The sequence below is a fragment of the Rattus norvegicus genome, chromosome 10 (genome assembly GCF_021556685.1).
Source record: "Rattus norvegicus strain SHRSP/BbbUtx chromosome 10, alternate assembly SHRSP_T2T, whole genome shotgun sequence".
NCBI lineage: Eukaryota > Metazoa > Chordata > Mammalia > Rodentia > Muridae > Rattus > Rattus norvegicus.
The window spans coordinates 111665760-111685887 of record NC_141543.1 but is presented as its reverse complement, the minus strand read 5'-3'; the positions used below and the strand labels follow the sequence as shown (position 1 = coordinate 111685887).

General features: G+C 53.4%; 1 protein-coding gene across 6 annotated transcripts in view; it reads left to right on the top strand.

Moving 5' to 3' along the window:
• Window positions 1-275: 275 nt before the first annotated feature.
• The window catches only part of Aatk (apoptosis-associated tyrosine kinase), a 36456-nt gene continuing 16603 nt past the window's right edge, over window positions 276-20128 (top strand). For 3 of the 6 annotated variants that reach the window (NR_172137.1, XR_015631087.1, NM_001394586.1), the window contains 1 exon segment: window positions 276-559. Coding sequence is in view for 1 of the 6 variants with exons in the window: in NM_001394586.1 (NP_001381515.1) it covers window positions 478-559 (82 nt within the window). In the remaining 5 variants the exon portion in view is untranslated. 6 annotated transcript variants of the gene reach the window in all.

Below are 20128 nucleotides of genomic sequence, written 5' to 3'. Positions count from 1 at the left end.
TCCCACGATCTCCTTGCCTCTGTCCCCTCTCCCTGTACCCAGCCTCCGCGCTGCCCAGACTCCGCGCCCCTCAGCCTTCATCCTCCTCATTCCATAGCCCTCGTACCTCCATGACCCCTCTCCGTCCCTCATTGTCCCACGAACTGAGTGCCCCTCCCTTTGCTTTGTCCCAGAAAGTACCCCCAGTCCCTGTGCCCCCTCCTCCATCCCCCTCCCGCTTCGCCCCCCCCATCCACCTCGCGCGCGCTCCCGCGTGTTTTCGGACTGCACCAGCCAGAGCCCCGCGGCGCCGCGGCGGCGGGCGGAGGCGCCTAGTCTGTCGCCGCCCCTACTGGTGCCCGCGCTGCGGCGGTGGCTGGGGGCGCTAGGAGCCGGGGGCCGTGCACTCCGCACCTGCGGAGGCCGCTGGGCGATGATGCCGGAACGCCGGCCCAGGCCGCCGGCGTTCTGAGCTTAAGCGCAGCGCCCGCCCCGGGGATGCCCATCGCGCTGCTGGCCCTGGCCATGTCGTCGTCCTTCTTCAACCCCAGCTTTGCCTTCAGCTCCCACTTCGACCCGGGTGAGTCCGCGCGGCGCCCTCGGAGGCGGCCTTGCGGCTGCGACTGCCCCCCCACCTGTCTCCCCACCGCCGCCGACATGATGCTGCTGGAGCCACGGTTTCCCATTTTGCCTGGAAATTAACCCTTTCTCCACCCTGAGTCCCCGCAGAAGAACAGGGACCGGCGAGGACCCACTACAGGTCTCCGGAGGTGGGCAGGCCTTGGGGCCAGACCCTGCACAGCCGGCCCCTTCAGCTCTGGCTGGCAGCATCAGCCCCTGTCTCTTTGGATGCCTCCCTGGCACAGGTAACTGGGACAAGAGGGCCTGCGTTGGCCCCAGGTGTCCCGGAGAGAGGTTGCCAGGACTCAGGGCCTTGGGGAGGTGAGGGGTGTTCTGTAAGGCAGGGCAGGGGCCCAGGCCTGTTGTGGGAATTTGCTGATCCATGTTTTGGTGTGGAAGGCCCCTTCCTAAACCTGGTGCTGTTTTCTGCAAAGCCCTGTCCAGTCAGAGTGTCCCTCTCCCTGGCAGCTTGTGGTGGGTGTGGGGACCGATGACGACCCTAGCATGAGCCCACCTGAGATCCCACTCTAGAGAGTTGATGCTGACCAACTGCACTGGACCTGGGGTTGGGCACCTTGCTCCACCTGGCTAGTAGACGCCGGTAATGTGTTTACCATGACTGCCTGGCCAGGGTGGGCAGCTGTGGTGGGCAGAGGGGGCCAGGGCGGCCGTTTCTAATCCTGATTCTGTTTGCTTGGCCTGGGAGGGAGGGAAATGAACCTGTGACCAGGAGGAGCCTGGAGTCCCACCCACATATCCCTGGAGCTTCAGCTTGGGCTGCACAGCCCAAACAAAGCCCAGCTCACATACGATGACTCTCCTGGGTCTCCCTCCTGGAGTGGGGCCAGAATGTTCAGTGATGCACAGAATCCCCCTGGGCGGCTAGATCTGAAGGCATTTGCTCCCAGGGAGGGGAGCTGGTGGAACTGTCTACCTGGCTTAGGGCTGTAAGTGTCCTTTGCTCAGAAATGACTTCCTAAGTGGTCAAGGGACTTGGAGGTCACCATTTCACCATAAAACCAAAGGTGCAGAATGTAGCAGCTGTGTCAGTGACCCCCTAAACCCAGGGCAGGAGTGGAAGTGGCATTAAGAAACAGTCCAAGGCCCAGACTTCCTTTAGGGACAGACATCCAAGGGCAGCATCATGGTCTCAGATGTCCCCATGGCAAGCCTCACCCAGCCCTTGGTTCTTCCAGTAGGCAGCTACTCTGGACTACAGACAGGTGGCCTTGGAACTTTTGGGGTAGGGGTGGGGCCTAGGGTGACCACAGTAGGGAGGAATCTATGCACCCTCCCCCCTGCCTCTGCTGGGCCCAGACCTGCCCTGGTGGCCTATCACCCCTCACTCCTCCAGGGTATCCAGGACAGAAGCACCCTTCCCCCACATCAGAGAAACAGCAGGGCCCTGCAGCTCTTGCTCCCCCCCACCCCCCCCCCCGCAGTCGATCAGTGTATTTTTTATTCTTTTTTTTTTTTTTCCGGAGCTGGGGACCGAACCCAGGGCCTTGTGCATGCTAGGCAAGCGCTCTACCGCTGAGCTAAATCCCCGACCCCATCGATCAGTGTATTTACAGTGTGCTGGTTTAATGATCTAAGGGGGGAAAGTGTCGTAGGCAAGAGGACTTCTCTTGAGAGCTGTACGCCTGTGGACATTGTGTCCCTACTATCCTGACAGTCCACTCTGGTGAGCTATTTTTTTGGGGTGAGGAGGTGTGGACACAACTGGTGCCTGAGGCTTCTGCACCCACGGAGGCGGAGTGGTTTTTTTTTTGCTCTCATAGTATGGAGAGTTGGTCTGTGTGAGCTTCAGCATGTTGGATCCACCAGAACTCAATGGAATGTCTCATGTTCACAATGGTTGACGAGCGTGTCTATGGGCTCCCCAGTGCTCCCCTGACAGTCCCCAGAGCAAGCCCTTGTGGCTATGCCCAATCTTCAAGAATTACAGGGTTGATGCATGAATTTGAAGTCAATTTAAGCTGCACCTTCCGTGCCACAACCACACTTAGTCGTGGAGTGTCATGTGCCGGCCAGACAGGCACCCAGAAAGGCCCCCTGTAAAATCTGACTCTTTGCTCCCCAGCATCCAGGATGGAGATGATCATGGAGGATTTCTTGGCCGACTTGGCCCAGCGGCCTCTTTGCTGTGCGGTCTTGGGCCACTCTTTCAGCCTCTTTGCGGTCACTCTGCAGGTGGACAAGAAATGAAGGTGATAGGGGTCTCCATGGAGCGCCAGGGCGGCTGGATAGAGAAGGAGCTGGTGACTATGTACTCATCTCGCACTGATGCAGGGGGATGATCTTACTTCTCACTCTCCACATCAGTGTGCTGAGATGGGCAGGCCTCAGTCAGGGTCCTCTGGTTGCCGGGGCCTGGTACTGTCCCTGGTGCCAGCAGTGGCGGTAAAGGGGACTCCAAGAAGGTGCTTTATTGGGGCTTCCCTTGAAGGAAACTGCTCTCCCAGCATGCCTTGGGGCTGCTCTGCATGCTGGGGCTCTGGGAGATGTCCCCGCCCCCCATTTGCTCACCTCCTGATGTCTGGCCCTCTTTGAGCCTTAGTTTCCTTACTGTAAAGTAGCCATGTGGTGGTGTGCAACACTGAGTCTGGGTGAACACCAGGCAAGGCTGGTCAAGATGGCCTCTGTTAAGGTCTAGCCTGAGGCCAATGGGCTATGGAGCTGGCGGACACACTGGCAGTTTGCAGGAACTCTGAGAAGGCGTGGCAGTCCCACTTACCCCACCCTGTGCCCCAGTGTCTCCAGCCTTTCAGCTTACATCCTGGTCCTTGCTCAAGTCCTCACCCCGTGTTGGGCTCCTAAGGAAGAGCCCCTCTGCGCCTTTCTGGGATGGTTGCTCCCTTGGTGTCTACATGTGGCAGGGTACAGAGCTGGCATTGCTGGGATTGTGGTGACTGTGACAGAAGAGGCTTGGTCTGAGTGACACATGGATGGGTGTGTTTGGAGCTTGGGCCAAAGTGGGCCCTGGAAATGAGCCAGGGAGTCCCCAGGAGTCCTAGTCACTGGCTTGAAGATATATTTGAACTATGAAAAGCTGTGTCCACTGAGTGACAAGACACCCTGATCCTCCCTGGACCTGGTTGAAGGAACCAGCTCACCAGCTGTTCATAGCAGCAGGACCTAGAGTCCGGGTGCTGCCTCTGGTTTGTCACCCTGCCCTATGGATGGGCCCAGTGACAGGAAGCTCAGAGCCTGGATTTAAGGCCAACCTTACCTCAGTATGACCTCATTTTGATGAATCACCAAAGCCTCTAGGTCACAGGTGACCAGGCTGACAGGTGACTTGGCAAGGGCCTGGCTGGCAGCGGCTATATACAGGCTGCTTTGCTGACAGCTAGCCCAGGGAAAGCACCAGAGGACCAGAGAAACTGCAGAACCCTGGGGCAGGGGCAAGGGGACAGGAAGGCTTCTGTTGCCCTCCCCAGCACCACAGCCATAAACCCACAGGTATGCAGGCCTCTGTGCATTCATGGTACATGCAGAAATGGACATTAAAAAAAAAAAACCCCTGCAAAACACACACCTCCCAAATGGTGAATGAGGAGGGTCTATTCAGGCTGGCACGTCTGTGTCCAAGTGCACCGGCACACACACCTTGCGGGCACATACAACGTAAGGCACCTCTGTGGAGATTCTGTATGAGCATCCTTCTCCAGGAAACCTACTCTCCAGGACACAGGGTTCTCTGCTGAGCTCCACTGGTACATCTCAGGGATGGGACATCTGCGAGTTTGTGCTCCCTTGAGAGGTATCACCGTCTCCATGTCCACCCACTATCTCAGGGTGGGGTCTTGTTTAGAAAGAGGGTCTACAGAGACAATTTGTAAAGGTGAGATCATACTGAGGCAGGGTGAGCCCTGATAAGAAGACACAGAAATGGGAGGAGACGGGGTGGGCTGCTGGGGAGAGGAAGTGGAGACTGGAGTGGAGGAACCACCAGCAGAGGCTTGCCTTAGACCCCACTCCAGAAGAGCTAACAAGGCCTCTCTGAGACCTCATTGAGCCTGCTTGCTGCTTGGCCAGGAAGGAACTATTCTCACCGAAGCCCCTCAGGCCTAGGGACCGAGGCAGGAGCTGCAGATCGCTGTGTGTCTGTCTGTGTGCACATGGTAGGTCCTGACCAGTAATGTCCTTGCTGTCTCTGGCACCTGTCCTGCACTCTTGGAGCACTTCCTGAGGGTAGGCTGTGCCCCTTCCTCTGCCAGGCCCTCCTCCTGGGACTATGACCACCTGCTTTTCTTCCATGGCTCTTGGGATGGGGACTAGAGTCAACCGGAGGAAGCCTGATACAGACCATGATCACGGCACCCTCTCTTACTGTCTTGCTCCTAGGTAGGGTAAAGAGAGTAGACTGAGAGCCATGTCTATGGTGGAGAGACCCCTGTCTTAGCCCTGACCCTTGACATGTGATAATCTGGGTCATAGCGCCTGTTGGGGCTTTGATTTCAGGTCCCCGTTGGCTGGGCCCTGTCTGCCTGTCACAGAGGAACCAGTAGCAGCATTGGGACCAGTGTCTGTGGCCTTCCCCACCCCCAGCTCAGGAAGCCGGCAGAGGAAATGAGAGGCAGCGGCTGAAGCCAGAGCCAGTTCCCAGGCTGACAGTCTGGGTGGATGGTTGCCTGAGGACTGTCACAGGGGAGGCAGAGTCACGTGGCATCCCCTGTCTACTTCCGTCAGGGCCAGGGCCAAGGCTAGGGTCAGGGGGCTGGGACATGAGGGTTGGGAGAACTCCAGAAGGCTACCCTGGGTGGAGCGAAGCTGGATCCTCATAGGAGCAGCGCCCAGAGACGGTATGTGGGTATTCTGGGAGGACACTGCCCACTCTGTCCCTGCCAGCCCAGGGTGGGGGAGGACACACTATTTATCAGAACTCTAATCCAATATGGACCCTACCTGAAGCCGTGGCAGTTCCTAGAGTGGGGAGGGCCTCTGTAGTAGGCAGCCAGGGTCACCTGTCCCAGGGAGGTGAGGGGAAGCAGGTGCCTCTCACAATGGTGATGGCCATACCTTCCCTTTCTCTATATCACCACCCCAAGATTTGCATGAGGTACCACCTTCTTACTAAGGGACAGAATCCAGCACTAGTTACACACTACAGTCTCTGAAGTCCCTTCTGTCGCTGACTGACTGACTGACTTGGGCACACAGCCCTGGGTTCCTGGTAGGGACCACCCACCTGCCATGTGGGTCTGATGGGATGGGGAACCAGTATCCCCGACTGGGCACTGAAGGCCGCCCTGTGCTCTGAGACTGAGCTCTGAGGCCCGCTAGGCGTCTGAACATTGTGTTGCAAGGCTGAATAGGGTCCTTAGGGCCCTGGCTTCCCGTTGTACCCCATTTCCTAAGATTCTCCCCTACTCTCTGTGCTGCTTAGGAGGGACCTAGGGATGGTGGGTACCAGTCAGGGACTCATTACTGAACTGAGTGGCTGGCCCCCTCCCTTAACCCCACGCCAGCTGCCTCTGCAGCTTCTGCCTTACTCTGAGTGGCCGCAAGATCACTTGGGTAGGCTGACCTAGGTCAGAGGGGTATAGTCAACTCTCGGATTTGTTTTCTGGACGCATGGAGCTGTCTGTGGGACACGTGTGTGGGATTTCCTTGAGTCCCCAACTATTTTAAATGGTGCACATGTGCTTAGGTGCTCCTGAGGCTCTGTGGTTTCACGTCAGTTGGACACACGTATGCGACCATACTCCAGGTCCTGGTAGCCCCCTTCTCCCACACAGCCACCTATAGCTGCCTCAGGCCTTTGCAGGCCACGGTGTGTGGAACAGAACATCAGAGGCGTCCTCTCTTGGGATAGGCACTGGGTTCTGTTGGCTGTCTGTCCTGGTGTTTTGTAAAGGCACCGCCCACTTCTCTCCTTTTCTCCCTCTTCCCTCCCTCCCTCCCTCCTTCCCTCCCTCCCTCCTTCCCTCCCTTACTAGCAGGCTCTGCCTTCAACTACTAGCTCCTCCCTTCCCTTTACTTGGATGTAATTTGCATATTATACCTTCATCCCTGAGAGCATAGAATTCGTGGTTTTTAGTATTTTTAGAGTTGTGAGGTCTTCACTATAGTCTATTTTTGGAACATTTTGTCTCATTAATAATCACCCACACCAATTAGCCATGACTCCTGTCATCACCCCGCCGTCCCTGTCCCTTGATCATTCCTGTCATAACAACCTAGTCTCATGTCATGTCTCCTTGGTCAGGCTCTGGTGAGCACATACCACAGGGGCTATCCCAGACACTGTTGTAAGAAGGTGTCCTAAGACACCTTGACCTAAGAAGGTGTCGTCTCAGGAGCATGGTGGCTGGCATATCTGTCCTTGGGCACTGAGGCCTTGAGGGCCTCTGTGAAGGCGCCTGGCTGAGTGGATTCTGCAAAACCCCTTTTCTTGGTTGCTTTGGGGACACATCGGTCTGTCCTCCTCGGCTGTGTGTGTGAGAACGCCGTTGGCCTGTCTGCTTCCTTACATTCTTGTTCTGTGTATGACCACAGTGCAGTGCAAGGCAGAGAGGGAGTGTTTGCCCCTGGCACTGGCACACTTACCCTCTTTTCTTCAGTGAGGCACGTTGGCCACTTCCTGGGCACCACTGGGCCCAGGCAGCATTGTGTATCCAGCGGCTGCCTGGAATCCTTTTGGCATTCACTAGTCACAGTCATGACTGAGAGGTACTTCCTGACTGACTGATGAGAGTGGATGGCAGGAAGGGACACTCCATTATTACCCTCAGGCCTCCTCCTGCCCACACAGAGCTGCCTCATTCTCTATCCAGAGGACACCAAGACTGGGACTACGGCAGCTGCCCAGGAGCCGGAACTGCTGTTTTATCTTCCCTTACAGGTCCTGTCTAAACATAGGCAAAGCCAGTGTGTTCTGTGCGCTTCTCAATCTAGTTGAGGATCTGTGGGTTTGCCTAACCACGGCTTAGCCTGGGCATCTCATGTGTGAGAGCTGGAGGTTCCAAGAGGATCCAAACAATCCGGCCAAGGGGTGTGTCGGGAGGCCGCAGCATGTCCCTTTAAAAGGAACAGACGATGTGCCTGGAGCAGCTTGGGAATAGAGCTTCCAGGACAAGCTATGACCTTGCCATTCCCATCAAGTCACTAAGCTGGCTGGGTGTGGGGGTTCTCAGAGGGGAGCCACAGGGACATGCTGAATAACCACTCCATCCTTGGACCAGCCTGGAGGCGCTGGGGTACTAGAGAAAGGGATGAGGGGCTTGGAGGTCAGACTTGGCTACCGTTTTGACACATGTCAGTGGAGGTGAGGCCAATTGTGAGTGTCATGCTGTGGAAATTCCTTCTGTTCCCAATCCCCTTGGTGGATTTGATTCCAAGGTGCCCTCTGGAGGATCCAGGAAGGCAAGGTTTGGGATCCTGCAGAAGAATGCTAGGAGGCCATGTGGGGGTCCCATGTAGAGGGGGTGGTGCTGACCCCTAGTGTGTGCCTTAGGTTGAGAATACAAATGTGAACACTTAAGGGGATCTCCATGTGAGATGTGTGCATGCTCACATGAGCGTGTTGCCTATCGTGTGTGTGTGCGTGTGTGTGTGTGTGTGTGTGAGAGAGAGAGAGAGAGAGAAAGAGAGAGAAAAAGAGAGAGAGAGAGAGAGAGAGAGAGACAGACAGACAGAGCGCAGAGGTTACACTGTGTGGGCCACAGCTATTGTGTGTCTGTGTATGTATGAGTGAGTGTAATGTGTGTCCATGTATTTGAGCACATTACTCAGGGATGAGCGCATAAGCAGCTGTTGGGCACACGTGTTTATGTGTATATGTGCACATGTATGTGTGCATCTGAGTGCAAGTGTAAAGATGTGACCCCCTAGAACCCCTTGGGACCCCCTCCTAAGGACCCTCCCTCTCTCCTTGCTCTACTCCCCCCCCCCAAGCCTCTGGGTGAAGAAGCTCGTTTTATTTCCACCTTTCCCTGGATGACAGAAGGGCGCTGACACCTGTCTCACCAATGACCTGCCCTCCTGGAGCTGATCCAGGGTCTGCAAATAAGGAACCAGGTCAGGCCTTCTTGTAGTCTTTTTCTCGTATCCACCTGCCAACCAGCTGTCCTTATAACCTCGCCAAACTGGACCTGCTTCTTCAGCCACTCCACACCAGGCAGGGCCGTGGGAGGCAGGGATGGGGACCCCAGAGGGCAACAGGTCTGTCTGCAGCACAGTTCTCAAGGCAGGTGGGTGGACCGCCTGAGCATCCTCCTGGTCATTTGTAACTCATTTAGTTGCAGCTACTTTGTATCCATCGGGCACAGTGTTCTCTTGTCTGAGGGAAGCGGTCCCATAACTCGAGCTCCCCACCTGACATCCTCAACAATGCCTAGAATTCCATGTGGCAGCCTGTACCTGCTGTGCTTGCTGGGGCTGAGGAGGCTGGAGAGGCTGGGAAGGCACTGGGTGGACAGTGTGGTCTTTTTTTTTTTTTTTAAGAATTTTTATATATTTTATATTTGAGTACACTGTAGCTATTTTCAGACACACCAGGAGAGGGCATTGGATCGCATTACAGATGGTTGTGAGCCACCATGTGGTTGCTCGGGACCTCTGAAAGAGCAGTCGGTGCTCTTAAACACTGAGCCATCTCTCTAGACTCCAGTGTTAAGTCTTTGGTCTTTGAGGGCACAGTCTTTTCTCACAGTGCCCTCTCACAATGCCATTTTACCTCCTGGGGGACTGATACACCTTGCTACACTTGCCTTAGTTTCTCCCCACTAGTGGTCAGGTCAGGGGGAGAGCCTAGGAACAGTCCACGAGGCTGCGAAAACCTCTGTGTGCACCTTTGCTCTGGGCCTGGGGTGCCCTGTGGACCTGAATCCTGCGAAACCAAGAGGATGGAGAGCCTAACAGCTACCTCTTAAGACAGCACAGTGGTGCCAGAAGCCTAGGTTCAGGCTGCAAACTGGCTTCTGTGTCCCCACCTGAGGAGGAACTATGTCTCTCCTGGGGGCGAGACTTACATCCTCCTCCCTTCCCTGTCTAGGACCCCTGAGCTCCATTATAGCTCCAGCAGGAGCCAGGAAGGGGCTTCTGGGATACTGTGCCCTGACCTTGACTCTGGGCTCCTGGGCTGCCTGCTGCCCAGGCTTCTCGGCTCCCTCTGTGCCTGTTTCGTCTGGGCATCTTCCTTTCTGTTTGGGGTTCCCTTTGCATCACCTGTGTCAGGGGTCCTCAGGTGCATGGAGCCTGTGTTCCACGTCCAGGACAGAGTCTATCTGCTTTGGCAACATCAGATCTGCTCTGTCCTTGGAACCCACAGTGGTACTGACACAGCCCCTAAGACCCCAGGTCAGGGGTGACTGTCACACCTCCAGGAGGGGGACCCCAGAGCCACATCTGTATAAGTGTGGCCTTCATTCCAGGACTGCTTATGTGGCTTCTGTGTGTGGTCAATGAAGACAATACTTGGGGGAGAGGGCATCCTGGAACAGGGCAGGAAGGAGGTCTGGGAAGGAGCATAGATCCATTGGGGACATAGGGGTAAGGTGGAGCTTGCTGTAAGAGCCCCTATCCTAGGTGGACACCCAAGTATTAAACTGCTGTCTGCAAAGAACACCTACACCAGGGAGGGCTAGGAAGCGACTCACTGCCTCTGAGCGAGCCGATCACTCAGGTAGCATGCCACTGCTTCTGCCTGGTTCTAGAACATCCTTCCCATCCCCGGAGAATCCTGCTGCCACTCTGGCCCCTGGTTACTGTAAACCCATGCGTGCCTGTGGCTTTGCTGGCCTTCACATTGTGGAATCTCATGGTGTTGAGCTAGCATCACACCGAGTGGAGCATCTGGAGGCGCTGGACGGCGTTTCATCTCTCAACTCCTCAGTCATCTTTGGCTGTCTTCACAGGCCAGGTGGCTCACTCCTGCTCTTCATGCAGCCTGACTGCATCTTCTGCAGGACATGGGAGACGCAGGGCCATGAGGCTTGCGGGGATGAGGTCTCACCCTTCCTTCACCCGCCTTCTAGCCTTTGTTCCTGGGAGTTTTCACGGGCGTTTGGATGCGGGTGTGCATGAGTGTACATGACTTGTGCTTGAGCGAGCATGAGCTTGCACGCCAGTGTACAAATAGCATCAGTGTGTGCTTGAGCAAGTGCTTGTGCATGGGTGATTTGTGTGCACAGACTAGTGAACGCGTAAGTGCACGCAGGTGGAGCGTGGACATGTTTAAGGGTAGCTGTGTGTGCCGAGTACATGTATGTGTGCCCTTGTGAGTAGGCATAATTGTGAGGGGGTATCCGAGTGTGCACAGGTGTGCCCCAGTGTGGGCTAGTGAGCGTGAATGAATGTGAATGTGCTGTATTCTCAGCGTGAGCCTGCCTGGATCTGTGGGCTCACAAGTGTGTGTATGAGAACATGCATTCCTGTGTTTGCTCACACCCTGGCTTGCACAGTCACTCTCTCCCCCACTGTGCCCTACTCTGCCCTCTAGGACACTGCCAACGTCCTGGAGAACCCACATAACCCATGCAGGCTTCATATCTTGTGGTCTTAGTGGTGTCACTTGCTGGCCGAAGTCCCTGGGGTAGGTTCTCCAAGTTCTGAGTCCAGGGAAAGTCCTGAGCAGGGCCGGAGTCCATGCAGTCCAAAGTGGAGCATGGAGGCCAGCTTTCCTTCAGGCTAAGGGCTCTAGGCCAATGGCAGAGGTCAGGCGGACCAGCTGAGGCCCCAGCGCCTGGGGTATTGACTGTGGTAAGAGTGGAGTGTGCAGAGTGCTGCCCGGAGACCCTAAGGCGGGGGTTGAATGTTATTCTTGGACTGGCAGGGTTAGGTCTGTGGGGTTGGAATAACTTACACATCCCCTGATTCTAAGTGGAGTGCACTCAGCTGCCAACATGAAACCTGAGGAATGAAGTCGCCTGCCACTGTCTACCTCTGGGAGGCTTCCTTACTTTCTGTTTAGTACTTTCTGGACCTGTGGTTGGTAGTTACACAGCCCTGTGTCCTGCCCCGAGCTTCAGGCTGTGAGGTGCAGTTGATTCGGATGAAGATGCGTGTTTACAGAGTAGAGCTGGATGAGTTTTGGCTTCCTCCCCATCTTTCTTTTCTTCCCTCTTCCCTCCACTCCTCCACTCCCCCTCCCCCTCTTCTCCACTCCCCCTCCTCCACCACCCCTCCTCCCCCTTCTCCTCCCCACTCCTCCTCTTCTTCCTCCTCTCTGTCCTCTGTCATTTCCTTCTCATCTTTCCCTTTCTCTTTTTCTCTCCCTCCTCCTCTCCCTCCTCTCCCTCCTCCTTCCCCTCCTCTTCCTTCCCCTCTTTTCCTCCTCCTCCTCTGTCTCCCCTTCTCCCACTTGTGCTGGGGTTGAGCCAGGACCTCCCCTGTGCTAGGTAAGCTCTCTACCACTGACCTGCACCACCATTCCCGGTTTGTTTTAGGCAGAGCCTTGCTATGCAGCGGGCTCGCCTTAAAAACCTTTGTCCCCCTGCCTCAGCTTCCCAAGTGCCAGGACCACAGATGCGCACTGCACCATCACACCCCACTTTTACATCTTCTGCAGTAGCCACTTCAGTTGTTTTACTGTGATCATGTTTAAATGCTCATCTGTGCGTGCACCCAGAGACTAGCACGGAGCGCCTGCCACAGTGGCTCTCACCTTAGCTTGGAGACAAGGGCCCCCTGAACCCGGTGTTCATCAGTTTGACTAGGCTGACCTCAGGGAGCTCCTGCCTCTGCCATCCCAGTGGAGGGATTGTAGGTGTACTTTTATTAAAAGGAAAAAAAAATCAAACATACTTAAAGAAAATCAGATCCAATTTTTGCTTCTGTGGCGTCTTCCTTGAGGAAGCTAGGCTGGGGCGTGGCTCAGTGTGATAGCACTTGGTGAGTGTAATGTGAGGCCCTGGGTTCATCCTCAGTGCTGTCGAACACCCCCTCCAACATTCCATCCTTTCTGTGATACACTTAGACATGGTGGGTGGTCCAGGCATAGGAGGCTTCCGTAGCCAATGCTGTACCAAGGGCTGCTCTCTCTGCTTCAGGCCTGACTGGCTGTTCCCCATTTGATCCTTTTGAATGGTAGCCCATGTCATGTGACAAGACGAACTCCCTATCTTACACCCTTCACTTCCTTTTTAAGGGGTACAGACACGTGTGACTGACGGCCTCCGCAGTCCTCCTGTCTCCACACAGACTGCCGCAGCGCTCTGTGGGGAGAGTTCAAGGTTCACACGTGAGCCCTGAGGATAACTGTATGTGCACTACAGGACCCCCTTAGCTCCAGCTCCTGTCTGTCCCTTTGCTTAGCCATGCCCATCTTGGGGCACTTAGAGGAATACGTTAGGGTGTGGTCCAGGCCGAGTTTATCTGCAGGCCTAGTTACTGAGGCAAAAAGGAGATAATCCCTGCATCACTGGTGAGGTGGTCCCATGCCCCTGGAGGGGACGATACTCCAGTCACTGGAAGTAAGCTTGTGTGATACAAAGTGATACAAAGGGAACATTGTATCACTGCAGGGGAGTCTTTTGTTACTTGAAGAGTGTCTGGCCTCACTGGAAGGGAGAGACTTGGTTACTGGAGAAGGGCCTGACATCTCGGGAGGACAACCTAGAGTCACTGTAGGGGTGCCTTGTATCAGACTCATGTCACTGGAGGGAAGCCTTGTGTCAGTACAGAGGAGAATGCCCACCATCCCTGTGGGGACTTTTGTGTCCCCAGAGAAACAGCCCTTTGTCACTGAATAGTAACAAGGAAACCAGCAGCGACTTCCACAGGACCCCAGCTCTGAGGTACTTTCCCTTTCCGGTGGTCCCCTAGCGTCTGCCTTGGCATGAGGGTAGAGGGGGCTTGGGGGAGGCTTGACTTCCCACATCTGGCTGGCGCTCACTCTAGGCACACTCTGGCATAGAAAAGAGCAATTCAAACTGTGCCCAGGCTTGAGGCCTCACACCTGAACACATGGGCGAGCCTGATGACTTGAAGCTTCTTCTGCAGACCCTGAAGGTCAAGGGCCAGAAAGCTGAGGCCCAATAGTGGAAGACTTGCCTTTCCACAGAGGCTACCACACCAGCCTCCTCTACGCTGGTCCTGGACTGACACAGTCCAATGTGCAGGTGGCCTGCAGCCGTCCTGGGGAAAGGAGTGGGTGTGGATTCTGCACAGAGAATTCTCTGATGTAAAAAACAGCCACAGTGGGACCTGGTCCTAGGGAGAAACCAGGCAGAGCTGGAGCAGGCAAGACACCCCTGGATGAAGGTTCTGGAGGATGTGCCTGTATCTGGGTGGGTGGCCAAGTTCCTAAGCTGTATATCGCTGTCATCAGCATGTTACAAACATCTGTGAAGCCGCTTATGCCAGGAGCTCAGTATAAACAGGCGAAGTTCACAGACAGGCTGTACAGATGGCGGAGGGGTATCCAAGTCCCCAACTCCAAGCAGCTGGATTCTGTACATCCGCGAATCCTTCCCGTGGTGCTGAGGAGACAGAGGTCACAGAGCCCTGGAGGAAGTCACTCCATACCCAGACCCTTGTTTTCTGGGAGGGGCATGTGGTTTGGACTCTAAGACAAGCCTCTCCCCTCACTGCCTTGGGCTTCGCTGAGGAGGGTTTGGGGAGGGATGGCCCCCTCAGCAGAGCTGGTCCAGGGCCCAGGAGGACCAACATGAGCCTTGGCCTCAGGTAAGGCAACAGGGCTTTCAGTGTGGGAGACTGAGGTAGATCAGGCCCAGGTGACGTTGAAGCATGATGACATGTTTTCATTGATTGCTCAGAGGAATGTGGTGGCCGGCCCTGGTTAACAAGAGATCCTCCTCTCAGGATAGGGAGGCTGAGCTCAAGGTCTCATGGTAGGAAGGACCCCCAGCAGCCAACCTCGGTCGACCTACCCTTCCCAGTCTGGCAGTTTCCTGGCTGGTGAACCCCAGGTAGATTCACACTGGAGTTGGCTCATCCCATCCTGTAGGGGGCAGGCGTCTGCCCTCTGACCAGGAACCTCTCTACCACCTATGAAAAGGTGTGGAGAACCCAGCGGCCAAACAGCCTTTTGTACACTTTTCTTCAGGGGACCCTGGAACCTATGGAAGGAGACAACCACAGTGGCCAAGGAGCCTGAGATGCAGGAGGCTTCTTGGAGGGGGGCGAGGTTTTCTTCAGTTAAAGTGTGCCCTAAACACCCTCTCCTGGAGCCATGAATGGTGGCATCACTGGGCAAGGCCGATGGCAGCTAGCACCAGTCAGCAAACCCTGGCCTCGTGCAGGCCCAGGAGCACTGTCCCTCCACGGGGCCTCAGTGAGTCAGGAGGGACTGAGTTCTGAGAACCAGCTGCCACTCTGTGGGGTCTCTGGCTTTCCTTACTGTTCTGGAGGGAATGTCTGGGAACCAGGTCCAGAGAGTTTGATTCTGGGGGGATGGCTGCACCCCAAGCTTGTGTCCTTGACCTTTGCACTCCAGACCTCTTGGTCTGCCCATGAATTAGATCCTGGCGTCGCTCCCAACCTGAGGTGGCCTTCTGGTTCCTCCACAACCCTGCCAAGGAGATGGGAGTCTCTGGACCCCACTCAGTCAACCGTTACTGTAAAATGCCCATAGATCGCCATCTGGTGGCAGAAGTGGGTCATCTGCCGTGACCTAAATTTGGGATGAAGAGACAGACACTGGTATTCTAGACTCTGGGCTAGTCAAAACGTGGAGATGTGGGTTTGGACAGGGACTCACAGGTCGGGACAGGACTGTGTTGGGTAGGGCTATACAGCCAGGGGTACCAGGACCAGATCAAAGCCACATTCACTTTTGTGGGGGGTTCCAACTACACTGTAGATGCCTGCTTGTCCTCCCCCCAACCCCCCAGCCTCAGCCCTTCTTCACTCCTCTTGCGCCCCAGCTGGTCCCCGTGTTCCCAGAGTAGGGCAGTGACTGAGTGCAGATTGAATGGGAGGGTTTGAGGGGGGTGTCATGCATGTGACCTGAGAGGCAAACTTCAGTCCAGAACCTTCCAGGCAGCAGCATGGAGTGTCTGCCTAGCATTCAAACAGAAGAGAAGGGTGGGAGAGGCCCAGGTCGAGCTCACATCAGCACTGGCTGCCGGCCAGCCTTACCCATCACACTGTGAGCATTACTCAGAGCTCCAGTTACGGCCCTGTGGATCTGCCCTGCTGCCAAGGCTGGTCTGCCTGTTTATGGGTCCCTTCTCCTCCCCATGTGGCCTGTCCTGTGTCACCTTGCAGGCAAAGAGGATCTGAGGCAAGTGCTACCTCTGGTTCACCTCGAAGGCTTTTCTCCCTTGAGAGGGGCCATGTGTTTGTTTTCAATAGCTTCCCTGACAACGAGGGTCAAAAGGTTAAAGTCAATCCCATTGGTTGATTTTAATGGTAAAAGGGCTACCCCTGGAAGCTATGGGAAGATCAACATGTGTCTGCAAAGTCTCCTTAGCCAGGCTGGGTGACACGGCTGCAGGCCAGAGGGAGGAGTAGGTGGACAGCGTTGGGGTCACTCTGCCAACTGCAGGTGGCCTCCCACCAAACCTGGGCCTCCCGAGACACAAAGCTAGTCATTACCCCAGTACAGTTAAATCTTCCCTGAAGATATCAGGATCTGGGAGGGCGACATAAATAGCAGAAAGGATCCAGCATAGGTGGCACTCAGGAGGCAGAGGCAGGTGGCTCTCTGTGAGTTCGAGGCCAGCCTGGTCTGCCCTCCTGATGCACCAGGGCTTCAGAAACCCAGGCACACGTGCAGATTGGGGAGTTTAAGAGCATCCATGGTTGTGTGGTTCTGAGCAGCCCCTTTGGCTGTCTCATCCTCCCATCCTCCCTGAAGGACTTGGGCACTGAGTATAAGACAGGCCTGTTTGGTCCCTGTGCCACCACGGCCAGCATGATCTGCAGGAGGCTAAAAGGTAGCTCACTTCAAGACGAGTACACTTCCGGTGTTAGTACAAAGTTCTGGAGTCTGACACCAAATAGTTGGTTATAGGCATATTTAAGCACAGCATAATTTGGTGAAAGATTTTCCTGGTGATAATTAAACTCGAGCCACGTGCACAGTGTAGTTAAAGGCACGACTTCACTGAACTTCTTTATGTGACATCTCCATGTGACATCTCCCACAAAGATGGGGTCTATAATTTGACTACACGTGACACCTTTCATAAAGATGGGGTCTACAGATTAACAAGCTCACGATAGGCGTCTGGGGAAGGTGCAGTGACGTCTTAGCCACATAGCTCGAAGGATGCCAGGCTATTAACCACATCTGCTCCCGGCTTTCTGGGGGGTTAACAGGTTAAGCATCTACTTCGTTGAAGGAACAAGACTGTGTGCTTAAGATTCCTGGTCCTCTAGTGCTTCTCTGTGAGCACAAGAACCTCCCTCCTTCTCAGCTTTTTCTTTGAAAGATGTATTTATTTTATGTATATGTCAGTACACTGTCGCTGTCTTCAGACAAACCACAAGAGGGCATCGGATCCCATGACAGATGATTGTGAGCCACCCTGTGGTTGCTGGGATTTGAACTCAGGACCTCTGGGAGAGCAGTCAGTGCTCTTAACCGGTGAGCCATCCCTCCAGCCCTCCTTTTCAGTTCTTAAAGTGAAAATTGTGGCTGTAATAGAGGCCAAGGTTGCATGCCTTGCCTGCATGGCCAGCTTAACCAATACAGGCAACCATAACAGAGTTACGAGAATCGCTTACAGAGGACTAAGGAAAGGGGAAAGCCAACCTAACCATGGTGGCTATTCAAAGGTCACCTGAGAGACTTCTTATGCAGATTGCCAATAGTGTGAGAGAATCCTGACACACAAAATCAACACACGCTGGGAGGTCGTTGATCCCCACCGCTCTGCTCGAGCAACAAATCCTCTACAGAAGCTCTATTTTGTGAAAATGTGGTTCTCAATTCTCTCATCTCTTGACTAATTTCTGCTAATGTTTTTGCTTAACATTACTAGTTAATTACTGATAGCTTACTAATATTAGTAATTAGCTAATATTGCCAATTAGCAATTAATGTAGTATTACTTATTATTACTAGTCATTGCTGTAATTTTACTAATCATACAGGCTCTATCTGAAACCTCTCTTTTTACTCCAGCAGTAGTCACTCTTGGGACTGGCAATTAAAAAAAAAAAAAAAAAGACTAGAATCAATCACTAGGTGGGCAAAACAGCGTCACAAAACATCACACTGTCAAAACATCACACTGTCTGCTACCCAGGCTGTGCCTCTTGTTCCTCATGACAAAAAGCGTTTGGATTCTGCATCGACGAGCTGAGAGTTAACATGTAGTCAGATTTTTAGGTCGCTGATATTGTGTCCTCGCTGCCTCCCTAAGTCACTGGCTTATTCGTCCTCTTAGGATGTCTCCTCCTGATGGGGTCATCGTCTTTAGATGCTTCCTTTATCTGGTAGTCGCCAGGATGCTTTCCTGGTCGGATGCATCAGAGTGGGAGCCATCTGGGACTGCGATCACGTTTGGAAAGACACAGGCGTAACCCCACCATGATGTTAGAAGAGCATCAGGCCTTTTTCATCGATCAGTTTCTAAATCTTTCCATTAATGCACACATTACACTGTGTCTCTTTGGGGCGAAATGCCTTGGGGCAACAGAAGAAGCATCCATTAGAGGGAAAAGTTTAAAGTTGGCTTGGTTGAGTATAGTAAAGTGTGGGGACTTAGGTGGGTGTTTATACCCTTCTTTATTTTTATGTTTTTCACTAATATATCTATTTATCCACTTTATATCCTGATCACAGCCCCCCTCCTCCAAGTCCCACCTTCCCACCCCTACCCCTTTTTATTTTTAAAATTTGCTGTTTAAGTACTTGAATGGGTCATCCCACAATAGCTTGACCCCATCCCGTGGACTGTCAGGGATTTCAGTGACAGCAAGGACATGTAATTATCATTCTGTAAATTGCAAAATTCCTCAAACAGTTTGCTCATGTGAGTCGGACCGTCATCAGCTTTTAGTTGTATTGGGAGTCCTAGAAGGGAAATGCATAAGGAGATTTTTGACAATGGTATTTTCATTGAGCCCACAGAGCCCCACGCCACGCCCGGGACCCTGCTCTTCAGCTGACAGGGACAGGCACTGTGCACACTTGTAGAGCACCGTATTGCACAGGTCTCTACACACATGAACACAGAGAAGGCCTCAGTCACAGACAGCCCTTGTTCCAGATATCAGGCTGATGGGAGAACCACCCACTACTAATTATGCACTAGGAGCTTGGAATACTGTGTAAAATTTGCCTCCGATAGGAGATAGGCTCTTGTGAGCCTCCTCTGCCTCCCTCCATTACCAGAGTCCGATCATTTGTGTCAGGGAGAGGCAAGCATAAAAAATTAAAAAAAACAAAAAACAAAAAAAAAAACCAAAAAAAAAAAAAAAAAAAGAACAAAACCTACTTAATTAACTTCTGAAGATTTACACTTAAGGCTTTTTACATACGGTTTGAGATCTTTAAAATTCAGGGCAATTTTAATTCCGAGGTTAAGGAAAGACGCCACCACCACCACTGGGTGACAGGGTGACAGGGAACTCAGAAATATCTGAGAAACAATCACACCAGCCGATACTGTGAAGGACACGAGAATGTGACCAGGGCATGATCGTTCCATGGAGCAAGAACTTGCTGGAAGGTTCTAGTTTAACACAGTTTTTTAGACAGTGTGATGTAATAGACTCTCAGGCTATACAAAAAAATAATAATAATAATTTTAGGTGAAAACCTCAAAGTCAGCCAAACTCAGTTCTAGGGCGGGATTCGTTTACAGAGACGCTGATTCTCTTCCATTTCTGTCTCCAAGTTATTCATACCCTGCTTGTCTTGCTTTCTGTTCAGCAGGCTGCCTTCTTAGGACCTCCCCCCAGACGTTTCCATCCTTCCATTACACCCTCTCCACATTCAGAACTCTCTGCAGTGTTCCTTGTCTCTCACGTTAGGCTGGTCTCCATTCTCAGAGCTTCTCTACCCTCACGTGCTAATTTATAGATGGATTCAGTTGGTGTCGAGCCTCAGTCTTCCTTCAACATACCCATTTTGGGTGAGGATGTGCAAACCAGGGCTCCAAAGCCCGGTCTTGACCGCCAGACTCTGATTCCTCCTCTGTCCACCAGAGTCTGGCTTTTGAAGACCTGTTCCTGTCTCTCACATCAGGACAAGCAGAGTCTGACACACATCTGCCGAGTTAGAATGGGGTCACCTCCTAATGAGCGTGAGGCTGGAGGGCTCTGAGTTCCCGCCTGCCGAGACCTGACAGCCTGTGTCCCGTGGAGAATTTATTATTTTTTTATGATCTTCCTGAGAAGTCATACTTTACTGGGATCCAGCTTACAAGATAATTGACTGGGATCCACCCCCCCACAAACACACCCCTTTCATGGGTTCTTTTTACATTAGCACCTGTGTGTTTCCTGTTCCCAACATCAATGGTTTCTTGTTAGGGAAACAAAGGGTTAATTTTTTTTTTCTTTTTCTTTTTTTCAGACCGAACCCAGGGCCTTGCGCTTGCTAGGCAAGTGCTCTACCACTGAGCTAAATCCCCAACCCCCAGAGGGTTAAATTTTAACCACT